At 44.8% G+C, this 14836-nt stretch overlaps 2 protein-coding genes and 1 non-coding gene across 9 annotated transcripts in view; 1 reads left to right on the top strand and 2 right to left on the bottom strand.

Moving 5' to 3' along the window:
- The window catches only part of BEND6 (BEN domain containing 6), a 51095-nt gene extending 46810 nt beyond the window's left edge, over positions 1 to 4285 (bottom strand). For both annotated transcript variants that reach the window (XM_029241573.1, XM_029241574.1), the window contains exon 1: positions 4137 to 4285. The gene's annotated coding sequence lies outside the window, so the exon portion shown is untranslated. The remainder of the gene's footprint in view (positions 1 to 4136) is intronic.
- On the bottom strand, positions 883 to 1013 carry LOC114908194. The gene has a single exon (XR_003796888.1). It is a non-coding gene; the product is annotated as a small nucleolar RNA SNORA18 (small nucleolar RNA).
- A 552-nt stretch (positions 4286 to 4837) lies between the features above and the next one.
- The window catches only part of DST (dystonin), a 497869-nt gene continuing 487870 nt past the window's right edge, over positions 4838 to 14836 (top strand). For 2 of the 6 annotated variants that reach the window (XM_029242504.1, XM_029242501.1), the window contains exons 1-2: positions 4838 to 5164; positions 5732 to 5766. In XM_029242504.1, the coding sequence (XP_029098337.1) occupies positions 4984 to 5164; positions 5732 to 5766 (216 nt within the window). In that variant the 5' untranslated portion in view covers positions 4838 to 4983. The remainder of the gene's footprint in view (positions 5165 to 5731; positions 5767 to 14836) is intronic. The other 4 variants (XM_029242502.1, XM_029242503.1, XM_029242516.1 and 1 more) reach the window with 3 other exon arrangements.

Genomic DNA, 14836 nt, shown 5'->3' with positions numbered 1-14836 from the left:
CAAAAGCCCATGTGTTGCCCTTTACTCAGGCTTTACTTGCATTTCTACCCATGCATTCTAGAGTTAAATTTCTCCAAAGACTGTAGACAGCGCTCTTGCCTCTTTCCCACGTCCTCGTCCCTCTCCAATCCACTCCCGTCCAGGTTCAGCCTCTCCCACTGCGATGAGCCAGTTCCCCGGAAGGTGTGCAGAGGGCTCATCATCACTGGTCCTCAGTCCTCAGGCTCCTTACCCCAGAGGTGCATCTGTCCTGGGAACCCCTGAACTGGAAGCACTTCCCACGTGTCATCTGCTCTCCTTCTCCAGTCCACAAGGGGAAGATATCTCCAAAGCTCTGATTCCAGTTTTTGGTTTTGTTTTTTTTTTTACTTTCTGCACAAAGTGTAAAGGTTTTTTTCTTTTTATTAAATTATGTGTAACATAGGCAAAATTATTTCAGTCAATAAATTTTTAAGGAATTTCACATGTTCTGATTTTTTCCACTGCCAATCACCTTTGTTTCACCAAAGCCAGAACCTTCAAGATAAGGTAGCCCTTGCTAAAAGAAGTTTTGCTCAATCCACAGTTGTCATGTCAGTCCGTCCACAATCCTTTCAGTTGGGCTTCTTTGATCTCCAATGGAATATGGACAAACTTCAAAATTCCCCACCTGTAATCTTTGGGATCCAATTTCCTCAAGCAGCTTTCTTTAGGACCATGTTTAGGGTCAGGAGATGGATCTGCCTGGTTCTGAATTTTAGATACCCTTTAAAAATGCATTAAGTTCAAATCGTATTCACTCCTAAGCTGTCACACCCTAGAACAGTAGAGATCATTGGGATGTGCCAAATACCTAAGATAAAAAAAGTTTGACTGTTTGGCTTTTCACAGTTCACTTGGCAGCTCTGTCTTGTAGTTCTTCCCCACAGATCTAACATGTAGTTCTATGAGTAAAGGAAACCACATAGTTACTCTACGAGGCGTTTTCAGCGATGCAGGTTTACAGAAAAAGCCCCATCAGGATAGACCTCAACTGATACCAGTTCTTTCTACACTTTCTCTTCCATAGTCATTTCGTCCACATCAGTGACTTCAACTATAATTGATGTGGGTGATTCCCATCTGTCTCTGGTTCTCAGTCTCCAGCCGTGTTTTCATGGGTAATTTCACACGGATGACCTTCTGACACCTCTGCCCCTCAATGGGTCTGAAACTCAGTTTGTCACCTCTGCCTTCACAACTCTTCCTTCACCCGAGCCCAAAACTTGAGTCCTCTGCAATCCCTGCCTTTCCCTCAATTGGTCACCACACAGCTTAGATGGATCCTTCTCTTCTTTTCTATATTTCTCCCTGACCCAAACATCAGGAATTTGTGCCATAACTTCCTACCTCTAGGGAGGTACTGCAGAAGATGTTTCTGTCATGTTATTAAAGCCACTTACTCTTATCTTTGGGAGCAGAATGACTCAGTGATGAGGGGCCTTGGGGAGGGCCTGGGGCCACCAATGGGCAGGGCTGGTATATGAAAGGTCCCTCCTCACACACGGTCCTGCCTCTTGCTCACTCGTGCTGCAGGCCTCGTGGATTGGAGAGTGTCAGGCTCTTTTTAGCCTCTGGTCTTCAGGTGAGAAGTAGTACAGGTAGGGTTCTTTCCTGCTTTACTGTTGGGAAGGACTGTAATTCTTTAGCTGTGACTGGGCGGGGGTAAAGAGTTAGTGGAAAAGGAATAAGATGCCCCATTTTGGCTTTGAGCCTAAGCTATGGTCTTCAATCTGACTTCACCCTGAATAGGGTTAACATTTTAATTTCCTTTCGGTTCCTCGTGTGTGTTCTCAATTTGGTTGAGCATCTAAAGGGAAAAAGGGCTGCAGGGTGGACCATCTTCTACATACCAGATACCAAACTCTCTTAACTAATTTCCCCAACTCATTTGTCTTCTCTTGTGTGACAGTGCTAGCTCACTATCATAAAAAGTCAAAAAATTATATATACTTTTCCATTTTCATTTTTTCATTCTTTAGTATGAAAGATTCGGCCATGGACTTTCCTCCTCCACCCCTACCTCCAAACTTTAAATTTGTGAATTTGATATAATGTCAATTATTCTTTTTTAATGAAAATCTATCAGAAAGAAAAGGTATGAATTTTACTAAATTAACTTCCAAAAAGGATTGATTGGTTGATTTAATATTTATTGAATTCCACAACGCATTAGCATCACACAAACACACAGAAAGAAGCAATTAGTAACATGCCATTTGGAGAAGGGAGTGATAAATTAGCAACAAACAAAGCAGAAAACAATGGAACCTAAATACTAAATTTTTTCGACGATTTGGTTTGCTTATTATTATTATTAGTATCCTTGAGATAACTGATGCAGAGAACAGAAATGAACGCATCTAAAAAGAAATATCTATAATCCTACTGCAGGGCAGTTAAGTATTTGCCTGCCAAAAGAGATAAATGATGTTCTTGTGTGCACTTCAAACTTACAAATGGCTGCAGCAAGACTCAGAGTGATAACAGTTGTGCTAAAGTCGTAACTCAAAATCATAATTGCTATTTAGTTGCTTTCTGTTGTTATAAAAGCACAGTTTGGGGCAAAATGGTTACTATGCTGTATTTGCGGTCTTCGGCATGTTTCAAGGATATTTAGGGCCATTTCAGCTCACTCACAAATTTTCCTCAATAAGTATAAAGTAACGATGACCTTCCTCATTAGTTATTTCTCCCAATGTTTGCAAAAGGTTAATTCAGTTTTGTTGTTGTTTTAAATTACTCCACCAGGCCACTGTGAGGCAATGCGGTACAGAATTCTTCCTTTCCTGTTGTGCCCCACACAGCAGGCTCCCAGGCTTCTCCTCAATAACCCCTGCACAGTGGATGGGAATGTGGTCTCCCACTGCAGTGGCTGCGGTATCAGGAAACCTTTGAGCTACCTGCACAAATGCAATGCTACCTGTCAGCCCCAGAGCCAGGGACCTTGTAAGTCCATCCTGCAGGCACTCTGATTCACCATTCTCACTTTATACAGCATCTGCAAGCAAGGTCCACCTTCAAACCAGTACAACTGAATGAGATAATGCTTATTTTATCGTAGGAAACAAGATGTACATAAGAAAACTCAATCCATTGTTTCCCATGGTGATGAATCTGGCATTTAAGACGTGCATTAGTCAATGCCTTTTTGAGTGTCCTTTAATGCTTACACGTGGTAATACATTAAAGGCCTTAAGAACATCAATGGTAAGCCTTTATGCAGAGCTGAATAGTGTATTTTGTATAGTTAGAAAACCACACTGATCTTGAGATCCTACAAACAAATAACAAAATTAAGTATTGTCATCGATTTTTGAACTGCTTTCCGGAATTTTACAAAATACTTTATTAAGACACAATTTCTTCAGTCTCCGAAATATTCCAGAGTCCACCCTAGTAGTTACTAGCAACTCCACAAATGCAGTAATGGGTTACCTTGTCACTATAATTGCAGTTTCTCTACGCGAGCAAACAAAACAAGCAAAACCCAGCCCCGCACGGGAAAAGCCAGCACTGGCTCAGGAGCAGCAGAAGGCGACAGAGCACCGGCCGGCTGAGGTCACTGTCGCAATTGGTCCGGGCCAGGTGGCCCGGCGGCCGCAGGGGCAGAGGCCACTGCAGCGCCCCCGCCGCGCCTCCCGCGTCCGCACTGCGCCAGCGGCCCCGGGAAAATCTCCAACTGCAGGATTCCTTTTGCTGATTACGAAGAAAGGGGGGGGGGCGAGAGGGAGAAAGGGAGTGCGTGCGTTTTGAGTGTGATAGATCACTACTTCCTCACTCGCCCTACAAAATCTCTCCTCAAAATATTTACAAGCCAATCTCCAACTTCCTCCATCTGCTGGTTCCTCAATCTGAAATTGCCTCTCCCTCCAATTGCACTAAAGGAGGCAAGGTTTTAGGGTCAACATGGATATAAGAGAATGCAAAGTGCCCCCTTCTCGGCTGAGTGACAGAGTTCAAGTCTGCAGACCCGAGCGCTCCGCCGGGGAGCGCGCCCAGTTCAGGGGGGACGGACGGGACGGGCCCCCCGTTCCGGGGAACCCCGATTCCCAGGAAAGGCCCTGCCCGGGGCTCACGCTTCGGCGTGCAGGAACCCCCCGCAAGCAATAGCTCACCCAGCTGCATCCTCCGAAGCCCCAGCCTCGGGGTGGGGCGCGGGGAAGTGGGAGGCAGGGGCAGCACCGCCTGCAGGCTCCAGTCGGCGCCTCGCGGTCTCCCCGTGGCTCCGGGGCGCCCCCTGTCGCCAGGCTTCCAGCGATCTGGGCACGGGAGGCTGGAGAGGTGGCAGCCCGGGCGTCCGGGAACGGAGGGCGCCCGGCCCGTGCCCCCCGGACGGTGCGGACCGGCGGGCGGCCCCGCGGGATGGCGCTGGGCGCTCAGGCCCGGGCGCAGCCCGCGGCTGCCGCCGGAGCCGTAGCAGCCATGTCCGCGCGCCCGCGCTGCCGCAGCTCGGCCGTGATGTCATCCGCTGAGCCCCCGCCGCGACGCCCCACGCCCGCCCCCCGCGGGCCGCCGCGTCCCCGCCCCGCCCCACGTGCTCCCGGCTTCGGGGATGCAGAGGCCGGCGGTGGCCGTGGGACGATGCGCAGAGTCCGGGTGGCCCAGTTGCCGGCGGCGCTGCCCCTCCCCGTCCGCCGCGTCTCCGGCGGGGCTGCGCCCGGGGGCTGCGCACGGGTGGGGGCGGGGGAGCCCGGGGAGGGCGGGGTGGGCTACCGGCGGCCAAGTCCGTGCCAGGTCGCGGTCTGCTGAGTCATGGCCAGCGCTGCCCGCAGCCCGGGCTCACTCGCGTAGCGCGGCGGACGCGAGTGCGCAGCCATTGGGCTGGGCGCGGGGCCGCAAGCGTCGGGCATGACGCGCTGAGCTGCGCTCGCCCGTGCCCGCAGCTCAGCGTGCGCCCCGCGCGGGTGCTTGTGCCACCGCCCTCCAGCCCCGCCGGCAGCCGCCGCCGCTTCGCCCCGCACCATGATTGCCGCCGCTTTCCTCGTCTTGCTGAGACCCTACAGCATCCAATGTGCCCTTTTCCTCTTGTTGCTTCTGCTGGGCACCATCGCCACCATCATCTTCTTCTGCTGCTGGCACCGCAGGCTCCAGAAGGGGAGGCATCCGATGAAATCGGTCTTTTCGGGTCGTTCAAGGAGCCGAGGTAAGACACCCCGCGACGGGCTTACTCGGGCCGGAAGGAACCTTTAAGCCGATTTGAAGAGGGAAGCGCGCTCTCTGGCTTCCGCGCTGCTCCCTCTACCCTATCCGCGCCCGCTCCCCTAGCCCAGTGCGTTTCCTTGTTTAGCGTCCCTGTCCCCCTCCTCGGGTCGGCCGGATTGGGGTGACCGCGGGAAGCAGAGCGCCGGGAGGTGGGGGGAACGCACCAGATGCCTGGTGTCAGTGTGCTTAAGCCCTGGGGATGACTTGAGCGGAGTCCGGGCTGCGGCAGCCTCGTCCACCCCCACCCTCCGGCCGGCGCTGGACCGTGGGGCATGGAGAGTTCGGGGCTCCCCAACTCCCCCAGAACTTTCCCTGAAACTTCTCGCGGAGAAATCACCTAGAGACCGATGGCCTAGTAAACAGCCCTCCCAGCAGGCTGTCCCCACTGCGTTAGAGGCGTCCGGAACGCGCCTCCCCGACCCTCGTCTCTCGGGTAAGTCGTCCGTGACTCGGCAGGTGAAGAACAAGGAGTTAATTGACGTCTCGTTTTTCTTTTTTTTTCCCGCAGATGCTGTTTTGAGATCACATCACTTTCGTTCCGAGGTAATTTATTTAGCGCGCACGCTCAAGGTCAGAAGAAGTTCTCTTTGCTGGGTACCAATATTAATCATATGGGTGTTCAGAAGCCAGTAGGGCGTTGAATGGCGAGCATGCTACCCCCAAGCCGAAAGGGACGTGTTTCCTTTTAAGTGACTCCCCAGCATGAGTGCCTAGTGAACGGTATTGGCAGATCTCTTGTGTCCTGGAGCCGCTGTGCTGGAAGGGGTGAGACAGCCCTTAAAAGCGGCCAGACCTTAGGAACTGAGCCTCGGGATGGATCTCAGTTTCCTTGACAATCTATAAATCGCCCGAAGCTTTCTGGGTGCAGGCAGCTGGCCGCGGCTGTTCACTTGGGTATCTAACCTCAGCTGGGAGCTTTTAGGGAGCTGGTGCAGAGCAGTTTGATCCATGTGCATTTCCCTTTAGACTTTCAAGTTTATATTCCTATTCACCCAGAAAGAGCTCCATGTTTTACTGGGGATGTCTGATGATTTTTGCAGAGCGATGGTGGTAGTGATTTGGCTTTACTAACAAAATGTGGACCATCCCTCCATAAACAGGTGACCTGGCCTCGCAGCAATTCAGTGGAACTGTTGTAGGACTAGTTCCGCTGGAGATAGACCAAAATGAGAAACACAAGCTCTCCCTGACCCAGCATTTCTTGATGAATTTCCAGGCCAACCCCCCGCTTAATGCGAGATGATTGTCCCTCTTTTCCCACGAGTTTCACACAGCCAGGAGGGTGCTGGTAGCAATGCTTGATGCCCTTTGCTCATTTTAGCAAAGACTTCATAGTTAGAAACGCTCCATTGACTTGCCATTTACCTGAGAAGTTATTTTACATTTCATTTCACTAGTTAATCCAATGTTTTATTCCACCCTAGATGTTTGATTGGACTCTGGTTGCTTGAAAGCTTTTACTGCATTACTATAACATCGTTATAATGTGGCACAATGAATAATTCTACATGGAACCCCAGTGGGTGAGAACTATTAACTCAATTTAGGACTGTAAAGAGAATAAAATAACCAGTCAGATAATCAGAGGTTCCATTGCTGCCTTTACACTAACTAGCTGTGTGGTGCTGGGAAACTCTCTCAACTTCTCAGCCCTTCAACTATAAAATCGGGCCAATAGTACCTTATAGGGCTGTAGGGGGAGGGCAGGTTTACCAGTAATCATGTTAACAAAACCCCACTTAGTTCATAGTAGCTATTCAGTACTGGATAGGTATCATTACATTTTGTAAAATTGAATTAAAAATGTGTAAAAATAAAAGATCTGTCCAGAAATCTTAAAGTCTTTATTAGATTAATTAATTCAAAGTTATGTGAAACAACATAAGCTGTGCCTGTTATGAACCAACACTTTTTGAATACCTGATTAATTTAATAGAATAACCCATTTAGAGGTGACAAAAAATAAATCACAGTCAGGGTGCGAACACCAAAATTTAGGATTTTCATTTTAAAAGGAGATCACCAGTCCAGTACGTGTAAATGATAGAACCAGAATAAGAATCCTGTTATGGGTTGTTAGATTAGTCATCAAGTGTTTCAACTAAAGCATAGGCAGAAAAAATGAGATAGGTCTACGTTTTGTTTAGTTATCTGTCAGTTAAGCATTTGTCCTGAGCTTGCATTTGGTTAGGAAAGCTGGGAGTGATTGTTTAATGCCATAGCTCATTTCACAAGATTCCTGGTACAGGTTGACATCCTGTGTGTGCTTCGTATTTGCCTTGTCTGCTGGGCTGGGAACATCTTGACGGCATGGACCAAGTCTCTCTTGTTTAGGGCTATATCCCCACTGCCTGGTGTATAATGGGCTCTTAATAAGTATTTATCAAATGAGTGAAAAATTCTCTGTGAGTGCCAGTTCTTGTAACTGGGCAAATACAACTCAGAATTGGGCCAAAAAGAAAAATGCATCTTCTCAGGACGTTGCTCAGAATTCAGCATTTGCTGAATCCCAACTCTTATTTTATCTTTCTAGACTTTAAAACATTGCCCTGGAGTTTGTGTTAAAAAATGTAAATCACTAATTATAACAAAATGTATTTGGTTAGATTTTTTTTTCTCAGAAAGTTCAATGCAGTATTAGCTTCATTTGTTGATAGGCCCCCCCATGTTCCTTTTCATACCAAGTCCCTGTGTTAAACTACTCAAAGAATGTCATTTTATAAGTAAAAATCGTGAGACTGTTCCATGAGAATGTCATATTTCATCATTGTTTCATGTTCGCCACAAATAAGACATTTTCCTCTACGGAAAACGGGATTTTTTTCCTTCTCCGTTTCTACCAAAATGCCATTTCCAGCAGGATTTTCTCCTTGAGAAATACCTATGAAGTTTTGGGATTCTAGCGTGTTAAAAATTAGAACTTGTGTCACATAATGGCTATTCTTGTTGCTTTGTAGCAGTAGCTGCTGCAAAATAAGTATCAAAGAAAATGTTTTGATTTTCCTACAAGTTATAGTCCTGTCGAGTATTCTATTCCTCATCCCAATCTCAGTCAGTAGATAATTCACTCTCAGTATTTCCGTAGCTGTCAAATGAGGAAAATGGGTTTAGGATCTGCGGACTTCTTTTGAAATGTGAAAGAGCTTTGGGAAAGCCCTGGAACACATGAGGAAGTTCAGTTAGCTCTTGGCTGCTTTACTTGGCGGAGGATATTGCTTCTGCTTTCCACACGTCCAGGAAAGTCCAATTGGAGAGGAAATTTCAGGATGTTTCTTCCCAGGTAGGGAGAGAAATACTTCTCCACGGGGGAAACCATGGCATCAGGACTCAGTGTGCTTTGGGGAAGTTCTGCAGCAGGAAAAAAAGCCACGTATCTCTTGTGAGGGGCTGCAGCTTTTCCCCCCTCACTAAGTGGATAATAAACACCTTGCTTCAACTCAGTTTCTTCCTCATGAAGCTAGAAATAAATGATTCAGAGATTTATGAGATGTTTGGGAGCCATAACCACCAACAGCCCCTTTTTATTTTCATATACTTGCAAACTCATCTCTACTGGCTTAAGAGTTCTCTAAATTTTAATAATAGCACATGAGAATGTAAAATTATTAATCTACTCAGCAAGGGCTCAATCTCCAATTCTCTGACAGATAAAAGGCCCAGTTAGATAGCTAGAAATATGTGCTTTGTATATGAAAATAAAATACTTGTACCATATATATAGTAATAAACAATACATATAGTGATGAGAGGTGATTTCACATTGAGATGGGATGCAGTCTGGAAACCAAGTGTTCATTCTGGGTCTCTAAGAAGGATACTTTTCCTGGGGACTTAATAATGTTTGATGCTGTGACTTTACACAATGCTTAACTGTTTCCCTAGATGCCTGTGGTGAAGATCAGACAGTGACAGTCCTGATTTTAAGGAAATCTCGGAAAGTGATATGGGTAATTGAGGTACCATTAGATTACAAGAAAGAACCTTGTGAGCCCTTCAGTAGAGTGAAGACAATTACCTATAATGCCCTTGGAGAATACCCAGCATGAACAGTGGTACATGATCCCTATTCATCAGCTCGGTGGAATAAGGGCAGCCTTGTTTGATATCAGTAGAGGCAGGAGGGTGTTTTGTGTCCATCAGGATTGAGTAAATATCTTCACTTCCTGTTTAAGGGAAAGGAACCAAAAGAGTTAACTCTAGTTAACTCAAGCGAGATAAGGACTCAGTAAGACAGGAACCCCCAGCTACATTTTATCTGCTGTGTAGTGTTTAACTGTGTCACTCACAGCTCAAAGAATCATATGCCCAAAATTCTCAATGAAAGAGAGAGGCTAAGTGGAGTGAATTTTTAGTGGCGATTTCTTACAAAGCTGAATGGGCAAATCCTTTGGGGTTTTCCAGTAATTTTCCACGTTATCGTAGATGAAAGGATGGTCCACACTGACCCTCTTGGCCTCATCATGTTTCCAGAGAATCCCTGCACCAAACCATGGAAAAATGGTCAGTGGAATACCCATAGTTCACAGCTTGTTGTGGAATTTGCATCTTTCATTAAGGGTTACTCAGTGGATTAGAGAAACTGATAGTTTATTATTTAGCTCTCTTTTACAATTAGGTTATCTTTATAAATAAATTTTTTGCCTAGAGTTAAATTCTAGGTCTAAGTTAGTTTATGCTAATTAAATCGTCTTAAGTTGAATTCCACACATGATACAGGATTCATTTTGTTTCACACAATTATTTTAAAAACAAACATTTACTTTTTCATCCTTTATGAGGTACGATATTAGAGGATAGGAATAAGAATGGGTCTGAGGTGTAGTCCCTGCCTTGACAATGACTTCCAGGTCACTCCCAATATCAGTGCTGAAATTTTATACTTACTGGTTTCTTCTGCTCCAGTAACTGAACTGACATCCAGCTATGAATCACGAATCTGATGGGAGCATCAGAGGCCAAGCTGTGCAAGTAAAGCCAGTACATTTGTGAAAAAGACAAATTCACCCCTTTCACCAAAGTCACTACCACCATATAATTTACCCTTACTTCAGCTATGTGGCAACAAAGCAGAATGCTAAAAGCAAAAGAAGAAGAAGAAGAAAGAAAAAAACCCCCTTTTTTTTTTCATGCATCCAAACCTTTTAAATCCAGTCTAGATGAAAGTGGAAACAAAAGCTTTTTCGGAGAAGTCTGAAATCTTTGTCTAACCTCAAGGGTTAGGAATGACTCTTTTTGAGACTGCAGTTACAACATAGAAACAGGCTAATAACAAGTATTGGTTTAATGAAAGGATTACAGGAGTAAGAGTTCAAAGTCCTGGCTTTGGGTTCCAGCTCTGCCACTAACAAACTGTGCCATCTTGGTCTAGTCTTTTAGGGTCTCTGAGATTCAGACTTCCTGTTTTCACTGGTAACATGAAGATGATCTCTGAATCTCCTTCAGAGTAAACAGGCCCTGTTTCTGCTATGTGCAAAAAAGCATCCTGCTAAAAAAAGGCATCATGTAAAGCGTGATTCCTTCTAGGAACTGAAGGCAGGTAAAGATAAAGATATAATTAGCATAAACACAAAGTAACAAATTATGTATAGAAAAGGAATGGTTGGAATACTTCTGATGACATGATTGCTTCTGGCTGGGGTGATCAGAGAAGCCTTCCAGGAGGAGGTGATATTTCTGCTGCAGCATGCAGGCTGAGTAGTACCTGGCTAGACAGACAGGGGCTCCGAGCAAACCCCCAGGCCAGCAGAACCGCTTAAGAATAGGCAACGATTAAGGAAACACACCTGTTTTCAGAGCTCAGAACACGCCAATATGATTAGAAGAAAGGGGTCTTGAGATCACATCAAGATGGAAATATAAGTAGGTGCCAGCTATAATAAAAAGTAATTTTTGTGTACCACTTGACAGCTGACACAGGCTTTGACAGAACATTATTTTATTTGAATGCCTTAGGAGGGCACCTGCTGTGAGCCCTCTCAAGAGAAGGAAAGACTTTTGATTTCTTTTCTAGTAACTACGGCCAAACAGCCTGATCACTCTTTTTTCTCTGTTACGGAGAGTGGAGAGTTGTGGCCTCAGCTGCGGAGGCCTGGGACCATGATTGGCTGGGGGCCTTTCTGGTCACGCCGAAGCTGTACTCTTGCAGGGCATTGCATGTTTCAGGTCTAGTGCTCAAGCATCACTGGGTTATATTTGACTGCAGACACCATATGTCCAGGGGTTTGTGACAGCCTGCTCCTGTGGTCATTACAACTCCTAATGCAAAGCATAATAAATTTGCAGGCAATTTATTATGTACAAGGCTATGTAATATATTACAGTTTTTAAAAGTATTTGAAATGTGTCTCTGCTTTTAAACTTCTTCCTTGAAGAAAATCCCTCTCCCATAATAATCTGAATGTCTATTTCCTCCTCAAATCCTCAAGCCTAGCCCTTCGCCCTCAGCCAGTGACTTTTGTCTCCTAACTCACAGAGAACAACTTCTTGCCCCTACAAACTAAGTGGCATCTTAATCTTCCCTCCCAGCCCAAGGAAAACTTCATCTGTCCTCCCTATGGGTATTTTATGCTTACGCCATGAATTCCTTGTCTTCCTGTCTCTTGGGGGCTGTTCTGTGAGTCGTCCCCTCCTTTCTCTTCTGATGCTCCCTCTCTCCTGGCCCCTGTTTCTAACACATAAACATCATAGGTGCGTCCTTTTGAAAACAACGTAAACCTCCCTATACCACCAGCTCTTCTCTTAAGAAAAGTTCTCTGAAATCTGCCACCTCCTATTCCTCGCCTCTCATTTACTCCTCAATTTAGTAAAACCTGGCTTCTGCTGCTACGACTTGAAACCACTCACCCTTAGCTCAACATTGAGTTCTAAATTGTTACATCACATATTTCCATCTTAGGTTTAATCGACTTATCTTGCATTGGACTTTGTTGGCCACTGATCCCTTCTTGAAACTCTCCCCCACCCCCAACCTTTTTTCTCTGGCCACAGCTCCCTCTGTTCCTGCACTGGACCCTCTTCCTACTTAGATGTTGACATTCCCAACATATTCCCTTGCTCATAATTTTTCAAATAGCTTTATTGAGATATAATTCACATACTATACAGTTCACCCATTAAAAATGTACCATTCAATGATTTTTAGTGTGTTTACAACGTTGTGCAGCCATCACACAATTTAAGGAGATGATGCAACAATGCAGTCATGCATTGTTGGTCAGCTTCTGGCTGACTCACAGTTTGCCTCTACATGGTCTGTCCTCTTCCATCAAGCCAACCCAGGTTGGTTCACATGCAGTTAGATTCAGGTTCCAATAGCAGCAAGACTGGAAGTGCACTAGGCCTCTTGAGGTCTAGGCTCTCAGCTCATAGACGGCCTCTGCTCACACATTGTTTTTGGGAGTGGGGGAAATAGAGGGCTGATGGGAGAAGTTAAATAGTGTTGTGGCCACTTTTGCAATTTTGTAGCTAATCTTTTGATTTATGTCTAGTTTGCTGCTGTCTACTATCTCTAAAACACTCATTTTAAGCTTTTTCTGTCGTTTTCCCTGGGTAGTCTTTTCTAATACCTTCGCTTACATCTGTATAAAAATTACTTCCACCTGAAATTTTTAAGCCTAACCATTTCAACAATTTTGGGGGCTATACTTTCCAGTTTTAGAATATTTTCCATCACCCCAGAAAGATTTCTCATGCCTGTTTTCCACTGATCCCTGTTCCTACCCCTAACCTGCAAAACCATGCATCTGCTTTTGGTATCTGTGGATTTGCCTTTTCTGGACATTGTATGTAAGTGGAATCATATAATAGGTAGTCTTTTGCATCTCTGGCTTCTTTCACGCATGTTAGTGTTTTCTAGGTTCATCCATGTTGTAGCATGTATCAATAGTTAGTTCATTTTTATTGCTAAATAGTACTTTATTCTATGACTATACCACACTTCATTTATCCATTCACCAGTTGATGGACATTGGATTTCCCCCCAATTTTTAGCTATTATAAATAATGGTGCTGTGAATATTTGCTTGAAATCTTTTTGTGGACATATGTTTCTATTTATCTTGGGCAGATACCTAAGAGTAGAATTCCTAGCTTGTATGGTAAGTATGTGTTTAATTTTTTGAGGAAATTGTCAAACTGTTTTCCAAAGTGGCTGTTCGGTGTAACATTCTCAACAGCAGGGTATGAGGGTTCCAGTTTCTCCACATCCTTGACAATACTTGTTATTGTCTTTTTGATCATAGCTCTTCTAGTGGGTCTGAAGTGGTATCACTTTAGTTTTCATTTGCATTTCCCTAATGACTAATGATTTCGAGCATTTTTTTCGTGTGCTTGTTAGCAGTTCAGAGATCTTCCTTAGTGAAATGTTCAAATCTTTGCCCATTTTTATTTTATTTTATTTTATTTTTTACTTTATTGAAATACTGAGTTTCGAGTTCCATCTTTAAAAACGAAATGGGCATTTTGGACAATACATTCGTTACAGAAACGAAATAAAATGGAAAGTTCTAGCAAACTAAATCATCTTCTTAAAGAAATTTCCTCCACTGCAGGAAATCTTGAATAGTCTCCTGGCCAGTCATCTGGAGCAATTCTTCACAAAATTGATGATTTTAATTTAAAATTTAAGTATTCAAATTCTTTATATATACCTCTTAAGATTTTCTATTTTTTCTTGAGTCAGTTTGATAATTTGTGTCTTTCTAGAAATTTGTTCATTTTATCTGAATTGTCTAATTTGTTGGCCTAATAGTGTTCTCTTTTGCTCCTTTTAATTTCTGTAGGGTTGGTATTACTTTTGTTGGTTCCTTTTGTGTTCATCCAGCCAGAAAGTTGGGGTTTGCTCTCCTGTTCATTGCACACTTCTGTGACTATGCTTGTGTCCAGGGCCAGGTGGCAGGAAGAGAGGGAAAGAATACAATGGGAGTTTGTCCTAGTTTCTTGGGATCAGAAAGGAAGGTTTCCTTCCTAAGAGTTTTATTTTCTCCTCCTTTGGGATTTCTAATGTCACTGCTCGTGGGATTGCTTGAAAGCTGAGGCTTAAGAGAACTCAGAGAAGAAAAAGATGGGGGATTTCTGCACTCTGAGTCTTAAGAATTCTCTTCTTCACTCCTCAAGCCAGAATGAGAGGACTTTTCCTGGAGCTGTCTCTGCCTCAGCTCAGTACCTAGCTCTGGGTTTCAGGCTGCGCTGCTTGCTTGCATTCAGTCTGGGGGATACTGGAGAGCAAACATGGCAAACTCATCACTGGTTTGGTGGTACTTCGAATTCTGGCCTTTTTACTTCAAGCCTCTCGCTACTCTTTGCTTTTCAGGATCCTCAGAAGCTACTCAGTGCATTCTGTCCAGGTGTACAGCCATGCTCAGTGGGAGGCATGTGCTTGTTCTAATTTATTGTAACCAGAACCAGTCTGTTTAAAAATATTTATTTATTTATTTATTTATTTTTGGCTGCACTGGGTGTTATGGCACACGGGATCTTTGTTGAGGCATGTGGGATCTTTTTTAGTTGTGGCATGTGGGCTCATAGTTGCGGCATGCCGGCTCATAGTTGCGGCATGTGGGATGTAGTTCCCCGACCAGGGATCGAACCTGGGCCCCCTGCATTGGGACTGTGG

This window comes from Monodon monoceros, unplaced genomic scaffold (genome assembly GCF_005190385.1).
Source record: "Monodon monoceros isolate NGI ecotype Baffin Bay Population unplaced genomic scaffold, NGI_Narwhal_1 Super_Scaffold_3, whole genome shotgun sequence".
NCBI lineage: Eukaryota > Metazoa > Chordata > Mammalia > Artiodactyla > Monodontidae > Monodon > Monodon monoceros.
This window is presented reverse-complemented; position numbering and strand designations above follow the sequence as displayed.